The 17,291-nt window shown below is 39.2% G+C and overlaps 2 protein-coding genes across 5 annotated transcripts; one reads left to right on the top strand and one right to left on the bottom strand.

Annotated features, from left to right (window-relative positions):
• The first annotated feature begins 2,998 nt into the window (after positions 1-2,998).
• ccpg1 (cell cycle progression 1) lies at positions 2,999-12,784 on the top strand. Of its 4 annotated transcripts, none has more exons than XM_044138275.1 (11): positions 2,999-3,119; positions 3,566-3,646; positions 4,471-4,588; positions 5,328-5,413; positions 5,486-5,675; positions 7,049-7,363; positions 7,460-7,575; positions 8,687-8,806; positions 9,373-10,667; positions 10,741-10,792; positions 12,009-12,143. In XM_044138275.1, exons 2-10 carry the CDS (start codon positions 3,587-3,589, stop codon positions 10,769-10,771), a joined length of 2,331 nt encoding a protein of 776 aa, XP_043994210.1. In that variant the 5' UTR covers positions 2,999-3,119; positions 3,566-3,586; the 3' UTR covers positions 10,772-10,792; positions 12,009-12,143. The 4 variants fall into 4 exon arrangements, with proteins under 4 accessions (XP_043994210.1, XP_043994202.1, XP_043994196.1 ...); XM_044138267.1 differs by having other exon boundaries at positions 5,468-5,675; XM_044138261.1 differs by lacking the exon at positions 10,741-10,792 and having other exon boundaries at positions 12,009-12,784.
• On the bottom strand, positions 12,727-17,281 carry pigb (phosphatidylinositol glycan anchor biosynthesis, class B). The gene is made up of 12 exons (XM_044138287.1): positions 16,902-17,281; positions 16,675-16,798; positions 16,220-16,337; positions 16,025-16,129; positions 15,805-15,935; positions 15,042-15,182; positions 14,912-14,963; positions 14,637-14,848; positions 14,496-14,560; positions 14,206-14,425; positions 12,938-13,115; positions 12,727-12,863 (listed from the first exon to the last, which is right to left on the bottom strand). Exons 1-12 carry the CDS (start codon positions 17,011-17,013, stop codon positions 12,750-12,752), a joined length of 1,572 nt encoding a protein of 523 aa, XP_043994222.1. The 5' UTR covers positions 17,014-17,281; the 3' UTR covers positions 12,727-12,749.
• Between the last annotated feature and the right edge of the window lie 10 nt (positions 17,282-17,291).

Raw genomic sequence — 17,291 nt, 5'->3', positions numbered from 1 at the left:
GCTTCCCCTCAAATAAAAAAAAATAAAAAAACACAGGTCTCAAGCTTTGAAATTGAATGTATCTTTTTGTAATTAGTATGTTATTTGATATTTCCTATTATTATGTTATGGATTTGTCATAAAATTACAAGACGTTTTTTTTTTACCAAATTGTTTAGAAAGAAGATTTTAGACAACTGCCTTATGAAAAAGTCTCATTCTCAGTTTAAATAAAATTACAAAAATCTCTGAAGTGTTTTTCTTTACATGGTTTGACATTTTTATGTTTTTAGATGATTTTAATCTTTAAAAAGAATTGTTTTATACACTTTAAACTGCTAATATTTTGCTTGGTATACTGTTTATTATTTCAGGGAAAAATTACTTGTCCACACAACAAAAATGTATACGATTTTAAAATGAATTAAACATCACAAACACTGATCATGACTGATATCTATCGGTGCAGTCTCATGATCAATATAATTTAATTTAGCAAAAGTGGGAGCACACAGACACTGAAAAATACTTTTGAAAGAAAGTGAGCAAATACATGAAAAAGGATCCAACAATATTGAATTTAAGCCTTAAATGACTCTTTTAAGCTTGAATTTAAATTTACTTCCTCTTAACCGTGATGAAAACAGTTCTACATTTAGACACTTTGCTTTTATAACACTTTTAATAAAATACATTGTAATTACTCACTGTAGAAGACAATAGAAATAATACTTTAAAAAAAAATTAACATTTCACGTTGATACTTCTAACTGCAGAAATTTTAAATCACTCCATCAGTCTGTCGTTCTTCAGGCTTTTCAAAAGACATTTGAAGTTTTTTAGACTTTGGCTGCCGCATCTCAAGAATTAAAACCTAAATAAGGACAAAATGCAAGTAGCTTCATGTCTCTGTGGCGACCAGTGATTGCATAGTTACTTTGAAAAAGTAACTTTAATCAGATTACTAATTACTTCTTGAAAAAGTAACTTACATTACTGATTACTTGATTTGAAAAGTAATTAAGTTACATTAAAAGTAACTTTTCTTGTTACTTTCAGCAGCTGTGAAAATTACATTGAGCTTTGCAAATACTTAATTGCAAGTTATTGTATAATGTAAAATCAACAATGTGTCTCTACTTATAAGGCTTGTTTAATAGTTACAACAGTTAAATAAAAAAACTTTAAGGGTCCAAGATTTTCAGACTTGAAATCAAATTTCAAATAAATCATGTGAAAATAAAGTTTCTCCCAATGTTTATCATTGTCAGTGTTAAGCTGTAGCCACCAATGGTTATGGTGGCTGTTTAATGCCATCCGGGATGTTTAACTTTATCTGATGTTTAGCATTTAATATCCAGGATATTTAATGTCCCCGATTTTTTATTTAATCAAGGACAATGCTTTCTGTTGTCTTTGATGTTTAACATAATTGCCAATGTTTATCAGATGTCAAATTTCATCTCCAGAAATGTTAATTTTTTGCATAAAAAAATTTAAGATAAAGTAAAAAAATAACAATCAATACCATGGTGGGGGAAAAATAAAGCCTGGTGGCCCACCAAGCTGATAAGACACTGAGAGAAACTCTGACTTCTGTCTATCGTTCTGGTTGTAAGCAGGAACCCTGTCTATATCGACATCTCTAGATAGGAACATTCTGTTTATATTTCCAAGTGATCTTTGGGCTGCTCTTGGTCCTATCCCTCACCCAGGACCAGTTTGCTCTGGCAGACCCGACCCACATAGAGCCATGAAGCCTCCGATGGCTCCTAGGATCACTGGGACACTCAAACCCCTCCACCACGATAAGGTGGCAGCCTGCGGAGGGGAAAAAACAAAGCCAGAAACAGTTCCATTCTCTGACCTGAACTGATCTGGAGAGAGGCCAGAAGGTGGCGCTCTGGTGTTTCTAACTAAACAATCTGTTTAGTTAGAAACAAAATCTTTTCTAACTAAAAAGTTTAGTTAGAAACTAAGCTTTTTGTTTTCTCAGTTATTTTTCTCTCCACAGAAGCTACACCTGGTCTGGCGTTGATTAGCTGTGAAATTGTTTGACTGTGAAGATGAGTGTGATGGATCCAGTTAAAAACAGTAGGAGTCACAGGAAATATTAGAAAAAGGCCTATAGGCCCTGAGTTTGACACGTGATCTAAAGCATAAACTGGAGTACATTCATTTGTATCTTTTTTTCTTTACCTGCATGGTATTAATAAAATCCCTTCATTAAAGTTTTTCACTTCAGTCATATTTTGAGACCATTGCAAGGATTTTAGCTAAACCTGAACACAATAACACAGAGAAGAACCAGGATAAACTGGATAGCTCAAACCAGTTACATAAATAAAGATCTTGAGCTATTGCTGCTTGTTTCAAATATTTAATCAACCGATGATGTCACCTATAGAAGACTGTATTCATCCATATAAAGTTTAGAATTTGCAGCTTTGAGGTGACAAGTTATTAATCATGAGGATTAGAAATGCAGCTCAATTCTTGTTGTGATGTGATCAAGAATCAGCTTTTTTATTTGGTTTTGGCTTTGAAAAATCCATACATTACCCAGTTTCTATTTTCACAGTGGGCCTACATTTAGTTTGACAAATCACTACTGGGTGTAAACTTGACGAGTCTTTTATTTTAGGGTTATTTCAATGAAAAACTAACTATATGCCTGTAATTATTCTGCATAGAGAAATATAAAATGTACTAATTTAGCACATTCAGATGCTAAAATACCCTAATTAGCTAGCTATTCGTGTAGTTTAAGTTGTTTGTGGTTTTGGGCGTATCTTAAACTGTAGAATAATTATAAGTTGGTCTCTGAAGCTCAGGAAAGGTGTTTTTCTGTCTAGAGCACATATTAAACGACGTAAGCAGCCTTTTTCGTCACGCTTCCTTGTTTATGTTTTTTCCGGCGCAGCAAAATTTGCTTGCAGCGTCCGCGTTGAGCTGCGCTGCCTCAAGGGAAATGTAGTTCTGAACCACTATGTACCTCTCCAGTAATTCGACTTAAAAACTACATTTCCCAAAAATGTCGACTCTGCAGCGAGTCGTTAGCCGATAACTCGGGTTTTGGCAATATTGCAACTGTGGAGCAGCTTGCAAACAGCTGTGTAGTCGCTGCGCACAAAACACAGGTAAATCAAGCAGTTTTTCTTTCTTTGCATGCATCTGGCGAGGATGAATCACATTTAAAAAGCAATGGGCGTTGTCTACATCACAGTAATTGCATGTTGTGTTTTGGGGGGTGACGCTAATAATAAATATGTTAAGCGACTTAACCAGTCGAAAAATAATTAGCTGTATGTTGCTATTTGCTGTTAAGAGGCAGCAGTAATGGGTTCTGTAGTTACCAGCTCCAGAGTTAGCTGCGGATATTTGAGATTTTTATGATTGTTTTTGTTGTCTGGCCGCGTAGCTTCGCATAGTCTTGTAGATGTAATACATCGTAGCGCCGCATGAGGCCACTGTTTCACCCGTGTGGTTGTAATTTATTTAGAGGCTAAAATAAAATGCTTATTAATGTTTTCTATTCCGAGTAGCATCCTTATCAGAAAGCTTACTCTTTATTTGTTCGTTACAGCCTTGGTTGTTGCTGACAAACATGTCAGAAACATCAAGTGACACCGAGTCCTCCTGTGGCTGGACCATTATCAGTAATGAGGTATGCTGTTGTTATAAAAATAGTATTTAATAACATGCATCATCATACGGTTGTTCAGTCTCAAGTAGAGAGGGACAAATCAGATTCTTGTGGATGATGTAACTAAGACTGCTCTGATCTCACTTTAAGAACCAGCACACACACGCGTATATATATATAACAAATATTTTTGTTTTAAGCTACCTGCTATGAGTTTTCATTAATAGTTGTGCACTACCACAGGGTGTGTATGTGTGTTTGAAAACATTCACTGTAAAACAGGGTTTTACTAATATTTTAAAGCAAGTCAACATAATTATGGCGTTAACATTTTAAACTGGTTTTAGTGTCTCATATTTAAAATTAGCATGATTAGCTTAGCTAGCTTTAGAAACGGACAAACCCCTTGTGTATTACTTTATATAGATTCTGAGTTTAAATATGAAATTGCCCAACGATTCCCAACATTTCAGAAGTTGTTATGTTCCAGGAGAGCAATATTAAAGAGAGAAAACAGGGCAACTTTGCTGTCCTCTGCTTAGCCTTCTTATTTTCTGCTCAAAGTCTTGCTCTCTACGTTATCTCACAGTCTGAAGGAAACACGGATACTGATCAACAAAGACAGTTTTAAAGATTTATAAAAGAATTCAATGTTTTCTGACCACCTGTTGGGAATAATCAAGTTTAAAATGTTCTGGTTCTTGTTTCTTTTTCTTCTTCTATATTTACAGTTAAAATTGGTTCAGGGATGGATGAGGCATTATTATAACTGTACATATAAAGCATGAACTATGCTATTCCTTCATCATTTCTAGTTTTTCAGTATTTCTGATGTGCTTTTGTAGGGCTCGGATATAGAGACACTGGGATTGGAGGCTGCTGGCGAATATGGAGCTGAGCTGGTGGAGCGCCCCACTTTGGAAGAACCACAGTTGCTGGAATCACAAACCTCAGTATCTGCTGGTAAAAAATCTGTCTAAATGCTGTCCTTTAGATAGCCCTGCTTGCAGTGCTGGTTTGAATGGTCATAAATAATAAAAACGGAGTGAGAGAAACTGTTGAGGCGGTAAATTTGCTGTGTTTTCATGTTAATCCCCGGCCTGCAGAGTGGTAGTGAGACACCAGCAGGTGATATCAGAGTAATGGCATCCTTTTTATTTACAATTGCTTGGTGGATTGTCTCTAAAATGAGTAATTTACTAATTACGAATTTATATAGACTATAAACACTGAACAAAAACATTTTATTTTGCATCTTTGCTCAATTTAAATTCTGAATTTGCCAATGTAGTCGAGAAAACATAAATTTTTAATATGTTATTAACCACGCAATTGAACTATTAAATCATGAGAATTTACTTTGTAAAATTAGTTGTCTGATGTAACCTTATCTTTTGCCTCCCGTTTTTGCTTTTAAACAAAATAGTTTCGTTTTTTTTCTAGCTTTATTTGTGTTGTGTTTATGTTTTTTTTTTATTATGCATATAAAATGTACATCTACATTTATCTTGTATTAAGGTTTAGTTAATTGTGAAGTTATATCTAAGCATTGTATTTTAGTTAAATACATTTTTGTTTAATTGACAAAGTTTCTTTGCACAAGTTCCTGTGCACAAGCTTGGCTAATAAAGCTGATTCAGATTTTATTATCCAAGGCTTGTTCTAATCATACTGAACGTTTTTCTTTTTACATTTTTACCAGCTCTGTGTGTTGAAGAAAAAGCTGCTGATTCTCTTGATGACACTCTGGGAGAACAGGCTGTAGATGAGACACTGTGCGGTCCTGAGGTGAGAGGAGCTGAATTTATACCCAGAAAATATCAGAATAATTCAGAATTACAGTTTTATGACCGTCTGCAGGCTGGAGACGGTTCTGCAGTCAGAGAGCAAGTCTTCTCCTCCAGTGATCACTCTGACATTGTGACTCTGAGGGACCTGAAGGAGGACGAGCATGCAGAGGAGGAGGAACTGGAAGAGGCAGGCAGCACTGAGGAGAATTACCTCGGCACCTCCAGCAGCAGTCATTACACCTTCACTGCTACAGAAACGGGTAAGACTCACTGCACACCTCATTGTTTTCTTCAGCAAAATAATTTAAATCCCTCCTCAACAGTCGACAGCAACGATTCAAATACCAAATGTTCCTCTTCTGGAGCAGGTTTGTTGTTGAGTCGCTGGAAACTTCAACAAACTCTGGTGAACTTGAGTCACCGCCTGAGGAGTCGGCTCCCTGGTAGTGGCTCGTTTCTTGATTTAACTCAAAATGAATGTAACGTGACGCTAACCTTGTTTTAGCAGCATACCAAACTAACACTGGGTGCCTTTCAAAAGCCTGAGAAATGTGGGCTGGTAGATTTAGTGTTTGATTGCATGAGCAGATTTTAGGCACGAGTGTGACATTTTGTAGCATTATAATCTTTAATCCTACAGACAGACTAGAAAATCCAATAAACTTTATTAAAAATTATTATATCTTTTTCCTAAAGTGATGTCCTCTTATTATCTTTTATCTTCATTCACTTTCCTGCTGATATTAGCTGAGAAGATTGATTGATCTTCCATCTTTGTAGTGTAGTGACAGACAGAGAAATTTATGATTTTGAGGTTTCTTTCTTTTATTCACCAAAAATAATCTGAACCACTGGAATCACAAATTCTAAATATTTATTTGTGGGTTTTATACACTCATCAAGCATGATAATTAAAACCTAACATGTAGTACCTCAGAGAAGTATTCATATGAACTTAGAGTTTTATCTTGCTATTTTGTGGTATTATTGTAATAACGACAAAAATGATGATGGAAAACTATTTATTATTCAACTGCATGACTGTGAACGTTCTTAGCGCCACAAACAGCTGCTCACAGTAACTACATTTTATCATATTTAAAAAATTACTGACATTTATTGATGCTGGACAAAATGGTAAAAAATTTAATTTCCAATGATTTATGTTTTTTTTTTAGCATCCTTAGTTGAAATGTATCGAGACACAGATAAATCAACAATTCTTATAATCAAGAAATTGTCACAATAAATAACAAACACTGCAATAAATGCCTACCTCTACCCCTTTTTCTAATTTTTACTAGCATGTAACTACTACATGTAACTTGGTGTTTTTCTGCTAAAGCATTATGACCTTATGCTACATGGATAACTTTACCTTTTAAACGCCTGGAATGTCTTTACATTATCCCACAAAATTAGGGTATTTTAGAAAATATTGATAGCCAGTATTATGCAATAACAGGTTAAATGTGAACTTCTCAGAGGTTTTTTATTTCTCTGAAGCCTGTGTGATTTAAAAAAAACCTTCTGATTTTTTTAAAATCTGAAGTTTATGACCCCAAATCTTGGGGTCATAAACTTGGTTGGTGTCTTTTCTTCTTTGTCATAATCTGTTTGATGTGAAATGCAGCTTTCCCAGCGCAGCAACAAACGGTGACAAACTCAAGCAGCAGCAACGATGAGGCCCGACGAAGCTCCACTCCGATCATGCGAAGACGAAGGGTTAGGAAAAATACCACGAGCGTCGTGACTGATCCAGAGGAGGACGAGAAGGTGCTGCCAGAGTCGTGGTCCAGTGAAGAAGAGCAGCAGCCTGATTGGGCAGAGGGGAGACCGAACGCTGCCAACGAGGACAGAGAGCAAAGCCGAGGCGGGAACGTCCTCAACAGATGCATCCTGCTCGCCCTCCTCATCGCCGTCAGCATGGGCTTTGGACACTTCTATGGTAATACCAGATTTCATACTTCGACCTGTGCAGACCTGCAGTTACAGACCTCTGTTGTGATGTGTAAATTATCCGTTTTGCCAATCTCCCCTCCAGGCACGGTCCAGATTCAGGAAAGGCAAAAAACTGTGGAGAAAACCGGAGGGATTGAACACCTGGATGTGAGGGGTCTACTTGAGCAACGTATCAGAGATGAGCATTTAACAAAGCAGGTTAGTTAATACACACCTCACCACTGAGGGAACAGGAAGCTTAGAGTATAACTAATGCCTTAAATCAACTTTTTCATGCTGATAAAAGGTCTAGGTACATTATTTAGGGTTCTAGCTTTATGTTTCTGTACAAATTTGGATATTTTCTTGTAAATTTGTTTAGTTCTGTATTATTTTTGCCTAAAGCCATGGCAGTGCTGGCCCCTTTGGTGAAACCACGGGTGTCAAACTCCAGTCCTGGAGGGCCGCTGTCCTGCAACCTTTAGATGAGCCTCTGCTGCACCACCTGAATAGAATAATTAGGTCATTAAGGCTCTGGAGAACTGATCTACACAAGGAGGAGGTAATTAAGCCGTTTCATTCCAGTGTTTTGTACCTGTGGCACATCTAAAAACTGCAGGACAGCGGCCCTGGAGGACTGGAGGTTGACACCAAACAATCCCTAAGCAATTGAAATTTCCCATTTTTTATTAAATGGTGCAGCTTTTCACCTCAGAATATAAAACCATCTCACTAAAACCTTCCAACAAACAGAAAAAAGTCGCTAGATTTGTCACTTATTGGGTCTTTTCAGTCATTTTTATCTGAACATTAATCAAACATCATTTCTGAATGGTTTGTCAACAGCAAAAGCTGTAGTACAGCGCATACAGCAGTAAAACCAAACGTGATCAAGTTCCTTTTGGGTTGCTAGGTAACGGGGCTGAGGCTCAGCTGGGGTTGCTAGGTAACAGCGCAGTGTCTGTCAATTGTGACTTAACATTTGGGAGGTTTTTGAAACGTTTTCCAGACAGCAAAAAAACGTAAACTTATTACCAGAAAACGGCGCATGGGCTATTTTAGAAGCAGTTGAGACCCAAATGAAAGTAAGAAAACGTGCAAAATATGAATTTTGACTAACAAATCCCTTTAAAAACAACATGGAAACAACTTGGAGCACCGCGGTGCTATGGCCTTCACACTAGAATTACTTTTGTCAGACTGACACAAATTCATTGTTGATATTTGTCGTGTAAGCAGTGGGGAGCATAAAGTCAAAATTTAAAACAGGATCATTTAAATATACTGCTTTGATTGTATGAACTGAAAAAAAAACGGTTATTTCACCCAGAGGAGCGACTTTGGGCCAGATGACCTCGATGAGCAGCAGGTTATTCATTTGCTCTCAGGAGTGATTGAAAAAGCGAAAGAAGAAAACCAGGAGCTCAAAGCAAAACAAGTTCACATCCAGGTAAATCCAGTTCTACCTGTTTAGACATGTAACCCAAACTTTAAAGGTGCAATTAACTTTTATTTTAAAAAATGTTTAAAAATGTCACCATGTTGCAACAGTATAATATGAGACAGATAATCTGTGAAAAAAATCAATCTCCTCCACCACTTCCAGCCAAAAACAACCAATCAGAGCCTGGAGGCGTGTCTGATCGCTGTCAATCAATCTCATGTACTCATTGCTAAATGGAGAAAGAACTCTCTGTTACAGGAAAACAGTTTTTCCTCTGTTATTGGAGGCTATGCTAACTAGCCTGAGCATTCATGAGAGGTTGTGCTAGCTGTAGCATAGCAGAGAACAGAGTGATTGACAGCGCTAAGACCCGCCTCCTGTCTCTGATTGGTTGTTCTTAGTTAGCACTAGGAGAAGGCAGAGGAAGTTGATTTTTTTTTCACAGATTATCTCTGTCAGAAGATAGTGACAGTTTCACAAATATGTAAAAAAAAAAAAAAATTCTTTATGCAAGTTAATAATGCAGCGTTACATGTTAGACAAGGTGTAAATATGTGTCTTTTCTCATCAAGATTCAGAGAGATAACCTGGAGCAGATGCTGAAACAGACCGAGGAGGAGAGGATTGAAATCATGTCTCTGCAGCAGACTCTCTCAGATGAAAACATCCAGCTGAGAAACTCCGTGGCACGCGAGGAAAAGTCTCTGTCCGTCCTGCAGGACGAGTTGAGAAACCTGCGATCCCAAATCAGAGATCTGGAGGCGAGGGGAGCAGGAGCCGATTCTCTGCTGTCTGAAAACCAGAGGCTGAAAGAGCAGCTGGAGGAGGAGCAGCAGACCATCAGAAACTTCCACCTTCAGAGGGAAGACATGACGGCTGAAGCTCACACGCTGAGGAAGAAACTGGAGAGAGAGAGGAAGGTCACGGAGGAACTGAAGAGGGAGCTGACGGCCCTGAGGAGTCACGTCTCTGATTCTGACAGGCAGAGTGGTTCAGAAGCAGGAGGTTTGGAGAAACGTCTGCTGGATCTGGAGAAGAGGCTGAGCTTCGAGCAGCAGCGCTCCGACCTGTGGGAAAGGCTGTACGTGGAAACCAAGGAGGAAAAGGTCAAAGGAGACCGAGAATCCAAAGTGAGGAGAGCTAAACAGGGAGTGGCCAGGAAAATGAAGGAGACGTTCGATGCTGTGAAAAACTCCACCAAGGAGTTCGTCCATCACCATAAGGAGCAGATTAAGAAAGCCAAGGAGGCTGTGAAGGAAAACCTGAGGAAGTTCTCTGACTCCGTCAAATCAACTTTCAGACACTTTAAAGACTCAGCCTCGACGTTCATCAACAAAGCCCAGGGATTTTACAGCAAGAAATGTGACAGAGCAAACACAGAGGAGTGCTGGCAGCACAGAGCGCAGAAACCCAGACACACACCCGACTCCTTCCAGAGCCACCACAACACACGGAAATCAGCCGGGAAGGTTCTCCAGGACGAGGATGAGAGCAGCCACAAGAGCAGCATGAAGGGATGCAGCGGCGTCTTCGACTGCGCCTACCTGGAGTCCATGAGCCTCTTCAACAAAGCCACAGAGCCAATCAGAGCCGAAGAGTTCGACCTCCTGCTGCAGAGCTACCTGCAGCAGGAGGTCGACCACTTCTACCACTGGAACGAACTCAGGACGTTCATCAACGGCTTCTTTCACAACGGACTCTTCATCCACGACCGCATGCTCTTCACAGACTTCGTAGGCAGAGTGGAGAGCTACCTGAGCGACATGCGTGAATACCACGGCCTGGACGGCGACGTGTTCAGAGACCTCGACGACTACATCTACAGGCACTTCTTCGGAGAAGGCTACGCCAGGAGCTACGGTCCGCGGTAGGTCCCCTGCAGACGGAAATATCCTCCCAAATGATGCTGCGCACAAAGCTAAGACCGGTTTGTTTTACAGGCATGCAACATCTGAGGAATTCCTGCAGTGAGAGAATCTAACTTAAAATAATGTAAGGAATAAAATCTGATTCCAGGGAAGAAAACATTAAACATGATGCAGCACAAGAAAGTTATGTCTTCTGCCTCCATCTAGTTATGGCAGGAGGATGTGGCTGAAAAATGTGTCTTGGTATAAGAGTTTCATTTTAGTTTGTATTAATAATTATCAAAAAATTATTTTTGTTTGTTTTAAATACCTAAAATACTGCCACACTGGTGAGGGGATCTTTCCCGTTTCATCCAGTTTTCACTCCTCGCAGTTGATTTTTTTAAAAAAAATTTTGAAGCAATTATGAGACAGTGGAAAAAGATTTAAACTGCTGCAATGTGACTTACTCAACAGGTTGTTGCTAGGTAACCAAAGAGTGAGTGAGTTGCTAGGTAACCAGAGAGTGAGTGAGTTAGTTGAAGCCATTGACTTTGCTTAGCTGAATCAGAATAAGAAGTCATTTTGTTGAAATTGTGAACAAAAGAAAGAACAACAAAATTAATAAAAAAGAAAGTCAAAGGCAAGTTAAATAGTTGAATAAAAACAGTAATAAACACAGAAAAATAAACAAATGATCAGGTTTTAGATGAATTAGCTGTGTTCATGAGAAGTTGAGTAAAAAGTCACCGAATAGATGCGATAGTTCCTATGAAACTAAAGAAAATGCAAAAAGCTTGGTTATTAAAAGACAAACTATGTGTTTATTTTGTAACCATTTCCTATCTTGATGACGCATGGCGACGTTTGGGTCGTTCTTGAATTGACGTTTGCACTTTGGTCACGTCTGGTTTAGTTGGAGGGCCGTGTTTTTTATTTTTGTCTTCATTTTGCTGTTTGTTCTCTAACAGAGAGGCCTTCATAGAACATCTGGATTTATGCCGAGATTAAATAATTTTTTATTTACATGATGGCTGAAGGTGATTTTATTGAGTGTTAAGCGAGGAACGGGATTTGAATACAAATGCACACCACTCTTTTCAGATTTGAATTTATGAGAAATTTCCTTCACCTCATAATTGTGTACTACTTTCTGTGGCCTTGACATATAAAATTCCTACAAAACAAGTGTAAAGTTTGTGGTAATTTGACAAAATATATATACGAGTACCTTACCTGTTTTACTTTCCACTGAATTTCTGCATCTTTTGCATCCCCTATGCAGCATCATTTCCTGCTTATAAAACTCTTAACTGTGTCTCCTGGTGGTGATTAATTTGTTTTTTGTTTCTACTCCACAGGGGGCCGTTTCAGAGACCTGAAGACCCAAAGGAGGAGTGGAGGTCGAGGCACCAGCAGAGGAAGCAGCCGAGGGGTAAATCTCGTCCTCACTGCGGTCGCAGGTGGAGCCGATCAGGAAGAAATGCAGACAGGCACATGGCTGATGTTAAAATCGAACTGGGCCCAATGCCCTTTGACCCCAAATACTGAAAATAATTCATGATAAGGGTTTCCTTTAAATTGTGAGTTTTATTTTTGACGCAGATTCTCTATTTTTATTTTTTTTTGTAAGTTTGCACAATCCTTGTCGAGCTGCTGAATGTCCCAGAGCTGTTCTGTGTTTACAATTTGAAGGTTTCACTTTCCTTATGAATCCTGCAAAAATTAACGTACATACTTCACAAAAAATAAAACAAAGTACCATGTAAAAGGAAAATTTCACATAACTTATAATCACATGCCAGACCAAACTCAAACCTAGAGGTGTTTAGTTTGTAGACAGTTTTTTTTTAAGATCAGCTTTCAGAGTTCAGACGATGTTTTCTAACATCCCACCTCAGCCTCGTTTTAACTGGACCCGCTTGTTTTATTTCAGCTTTAAATGCTTCTATGAGAAAAGACTGGAAAACAACAACAACTAATTCACTGTGGTTGGAAATTAGAATTTAAAACGGAAACATTGGAGTTTAAAATATTTATTGCAGTAGAAAATTGTTACATTTTCCTTGGTGTTTCTGCTGGGGTTTTTTTTTTTTTTTTTTTCAGTGCCTTTCATAAATAAAGATGCTTCCTCCAACTCTTCCCTCGGGAACGTGAGTGTGAAATATCTCTGCTGTCCTCGTGAAGTTATTCGCTTGCAGGAATGTGGAAATTTCCTACAGTTGGAAAACAAAACCTGTTTAATCTAAACATCAGATATTTGCACAAAGGGTCTCTGTTAGTGGCTTACCTTTTCCAAAACGTCAAACAAAACCAGATGTGTTGGCAGGGAGGATTTGTATGGAAAGGCAGTCCGGAGCCAGAGGAGAGGATTGCTGTAAAACTGTGCAGCTTCTTCAGCGTAGCCGTCCTCTCCGAGGTCTGGAGGACACTCCAGGATCCTCATCGTCAGAGGACAGTGGACATGGCTACGAGGAGACAGACGCCTGTCAGCTGCCACGTGTAAATAACAAAGGTTTTAACCAGCTGAGTCTTCTAAGCAGTGGTGGTGGTTCGTCTCGACTTATGGGGCTTTTCTCATGTCTTTTTTTATGCTTTTGTTAGGTCTAAAAGAAAATTAACTATTTTATCCCCTTAAAATCCCAAAAAACACTTTTTGCTGTTTTCTGGGATTTCATTAAATAAATGTTATCTGCTAACAAAAATCTAATTTAAAAAGTATTTCCTGCTAAAGTATTAACTATATATTAAACCTTCGTTCATCTGTGGAGCTTTGGAGCCTTTTTTAAAAAATTTTTTGATTTGTAGCTTTAAGTGTGAGGATAAAAAGATTAAAAGCAGCAGAGTTTGTGGAAGTTTTTAACAGCATGATAAAATATCACCAAATTTGCAAGAAAGTTTGTTACTATTGATGCAAAATACAAAAAATTATGAATATATAGTTTGGAAAAAATTAAGAGTCCACTGCGCTGAACCCCTTTGAAAACCTGCTGGTTATTCCACCAAATACTGATCTCTAAACTCTCCTGAGTTAAAACATTAGTATTGTTTCTAAATGAATATGAACTTGTTTTCTTTGCATTATTTGAGGTCTGAAAGCTCTGCAGCTTTTTCATTATTTTGACCATTTCTCATTTTCTGCAAATAAATACAAAATTTTTGCTTGGAATTTCAGAGACAAGTTGTCAGTAGTTCATAGAATAAAAGAACAATGTTCATTTCACTCATACTTATAGAGAGTAAAATCAGAGAAACAGATCATTTTAAGTGATTATTAGTTTTTTCCAGAGCTCTATGTGCATTTTAAAAAACATTCAAGCTAGTTAATTATGGTTATGGGGAAAAATTAGATGGTAAACTTCAGAAACTTCCACCTTAATTGAATTTGAGTTAATCTAAATACATATTAGAGATATTTCTCACCATTTGTAGTGTAACAACATTACATCCTCCATGTTCTTGGAGGTTGTTTGTTCTTATTTAACTTCTGCTGCAGTTCAGACAACGGTCTATCTTATAAAGCTCTGATGGGCTGGAGGTGTTTTGGTGTGTGTGTACCTGTAGAGGGGCGTTGAGTGACAGGGCATGAGGAAGAAGACATCAGGCTGCGGGCGGGCAGAGCCGCTGCTGACCTCACAAAGCCTCTGAAGGTGGCTCATGATATCCAGAGTGCCTCGCTGGTGTATCAGACCCGTATACAGAGCCAGAACCAGGTTGGACACCAGGAGGAAGGCTGCAGCTGGTCGCCGCCACGCTTTGAGATGAGCCAAAGATATTCCTGTGATGAAACACACCTCTGTTATCAATACATCCCAACACTCTGGGTTTAATTAAAAGTGGGAACCAACCACAGAAGATCATGCAGAACGGCAGTACAGGGTAGATGAACCTGAACTCCTTGTGAGGAAGGAAACTGAGGAGAGAAAATACTCATGAATTAATTCTGCAAGCCTCACAATCGTGTTTTTCTACTCTTCAGTTCTGGTTACCTGTAAACAACAATAGTCCACAGAACTGTGGCCAGCAGGATCCTGTATTTCCTGAAGGCGAGGCTGCATCCATGTAGAAAGAAAGGAAGATGGGGGCCGATGACGACGGCGAAGCCCTGGCTGAAGTACCAGTGCCAGGGGTGGGAGCCGTAGAAATCTGCCACACCGTACAGGATGTTGAACTTTATGAAGTTGAGCTGCACCAAAGTCCACTGGAACAGAGACCAGATGTTACCATCTGACCTCAGACATATAAGCTGCTGGCTCTGTTTTACCTTTTCGTAGAACAAACAGTCGATCAGTGCTGAAATCAGAACCGCCAAAATCCTGGAAATGAGAGAACATGAAGCAGTGAGGAAAGGAGGTGAGACCCGGCTATGCATTCATGAGGCTGAGAACACACACCCAATAGGAATGTAGCGACGAGTGATGAGTCTCAGTTTGTTCTCCTCCTGCCAGAAATGGTACATCAGCAGAGGAAACCAGACAATCAGGGCCGTCGGGCGCACGAGCACAGCCAAGGCCACCAGAGACAAGTACTTTTTACTGGAAAATAACAAAACCAGTGAGGAATAAAGACACTTTAAGGTGACCTATTTTGCTTCCTTGACTGGATGAGGACAGGTCTATGAGCTACAGAAAACATTTTCATTAAATTTTTTGCACAAAATTATTCTTAGTTAATGAGATTTCAGTTCTGCCTTTGTTTAGCTCCTTTCAGTATGAGACGTTTAAGGGCCACTTGTCACTTTAAATCCAAATGGCCCTCTGCTGGCCACGCCCACAAAACTCATTGTTTACGTCAAAATGGCTGCAAACAGATGCGCAAATATACAGCCATTTTTTAACATTATACAGACGTCTTTTCTGGATGTAAGTATCCACACAGCGGGAAAACCAGCTGACTAAACTTGTTCTAGTTCCATAGGGGTTGCTAGGTAACGCCGGTGGGCACGGTGGGGTTGCTAGGTAACAGCGCAACGCCAGTTGAATGTGATTTAAACTTTATAACGGCTCATTTTCCAGACAAAAACACATTAATTTGTTCCCAAAAAATACAACTTGGTGTTTTTTTTAAGCATTTGACTGTTTTTAGCACCAGTAGAGAACCAAAACGAAGAACAAAAGCATGCAAAATGTGAATTTAAATGTGCTAACTCTTATTCACCTGCTGTAAGTTTTGGACCCCGGCAGAGGGAAGTAAAACAGAGCCAAACAGGTGAGGGTGGTCTCAGCGGTGTTCGTCAGAGTCCTGGTGCAGCAGAACCAGGAGAACCAGGAGCACAGGTGGCAAAAGAACTGGAAACCAGCACAGGTTCATTTCAGGTTCATGAATGTTGAATGGTGTCCTGGAGAGAGGAACTAGAAAACGACAAGGTTTTTCCTACCGTCCATCTTGAGACGTCCTCAGTTTCCAATGTTCGGATGAGCAGGTAGAATTTCACATCAGCGAACGCAGCCAGGAGAGCTTGAACTACTCGAGGAAGCCAAATCTGGAACCACAACAAAGCCACATGAACTCTTTTATTCATGTAGTCAAAAAAAAAAAAGTGTTGTTCCGAGAATAAAATAGAGCAACTCACCAGGAGATGGACTGTGTCGTAGTTTAGAAGGTGTAGTATTTTGTACAGGAATGCAAAGAACAATGGAAATGTGAATCCTCTGATTCCTGCTTTCCACTCCCAGGTCAGATACCCATATGTTTAATTATTAAAGAAAATATCCCACAATAAAACCAGAGAACAAGATGCTGATTTTATCTCTCGTGCAAAACAAAAGTAACACCACTGCTGCTGTTTGTGCAAAACATCTGCATGCTACAACGTGTGATTATATTTTAAAGTTTATTGATCTTTGAGAATGTGTTATTATGTCATTACCAATTTTACTTCAAAATGGTCTCAAATCAACAATATTATTTATCATCCAGCTAAATTTGTTATCATGACGGGCCTACTTAAAAATCTACCTCCTGAGTAGTTGATTCAGGTTATTAAAAATGTTCATTTAAATAATTATGGACATTGACAAAGGATATTTAAAGACCATCCGATGGGCCACTTCCAGGGATTGCCAGTACTCATCAGGGACAAAGCTGGTCTGAACCAGGACACAGTTAACCAGCCTGAACACCACAGTGAATACAACCACCTTCAGTAGATCTGTGGAGATAAATCATTGCATCTGAGTGGGAACAGGAATTTCCTGACTGCACCCAACAGCAGCAGCATATAATGGCAGATGGAGGTGAGCAAGTCACAGCACCGTGATTTAAAAGTCTCCCATCCTCCTTGGAGTAAAGCAGGGACCTCCGTTTCCTCAGCTTCACATCCTTTGATTTGCTCCCCAGCTTCAGCCGAGAGCGCAGGTTCTCCATCCTTACGTGCTGCTGGGGGGCATGGCTCACCTGTCAGAGCACGACTCGGCCGAGAGCCCGAAGAATCTAACACAGGGAAAGGTCCCTACTGCAAAGTTTAAATAAACTAATTTAACCCGAGGTTACAGCTGCTAACTCAGTAAATTCCCTTGCTTATTTGACTTCTACAAAAACCATTTTAATCTGCTTTAACTTCCTAGTTTGGACACATTACACAGGGTCATCAACACTTCCGCACTCACGCTTATTTCCGGTGTTTTTGTTGTGTCGCAACTACA

The sequence above is a fragment of the Gambusia affinis genome, linkage group LG02 (genome assembly GCF_019740435.1).
Source record: "Gambusia affinis linkage group LG02, SWU_Gaff_1.0, whole genome shotgun sequence".
In the NCBI taxonomy this organism is placed as follows: domain Eukaryota; kingdom Metazoa; phylum Chordata; class Actinopteri; order Cyprinodontiformes; family Poeciliidae; genus Gambusia; species Gambusia affinis.
Note: the sequence above shows the minus strand (reverse complement) of the source record. Positions and strands in the feature narration are given on the sequence as shown.

Excerpts from the sequence above, each read along its gene's own strand:
- pigb (XM_044138287.1), bottom strand. The coding sequence starts at position 17,013 with ATGGAGAACCTGCGCTCTCGGCTGAAGCTGGGGAGCAAATCAAAGGAT. Across the intron at positions 15,936-16,024 it reads AGGACGTCTCAAGATGGACG|TTCTTTTGCCACCTGTGCTC; the intron begins GTAGGAAAAACC and ends GCTGGTTTCCAG. Across the intron at positions 14,849-14,911 it reads ACTGTTTGTTCTACGAAAAG|TGGACTTTGGTGCAGCTCAA; the intron begins GTAAAACAGAGC and ends TCTCTGTTCCAG.
- ccpg1 (XM_044138251.1), top strand. The coding sequence starts at position 3,587 with ATGTCAGAAACATCAAGTGACACCGAGTCCTCCTGTGGCTGGACCATT. Across the intron at positions 5,676-7,048 it reads CTTCACTGCTACAGAAACGG|CTTTCCCAGCGCAGCAACAA; the intron begins GTAAGACTCACT and ends TGTGAAATGCAG. Across the intron at positions 8,807-9,372 it reads CAAAACAAGTTCACATCCAG|ATTCAGAGAGATAACCTGGA; the intron begins GTAAATCCAGTT and ends TTTCTCATCAAG.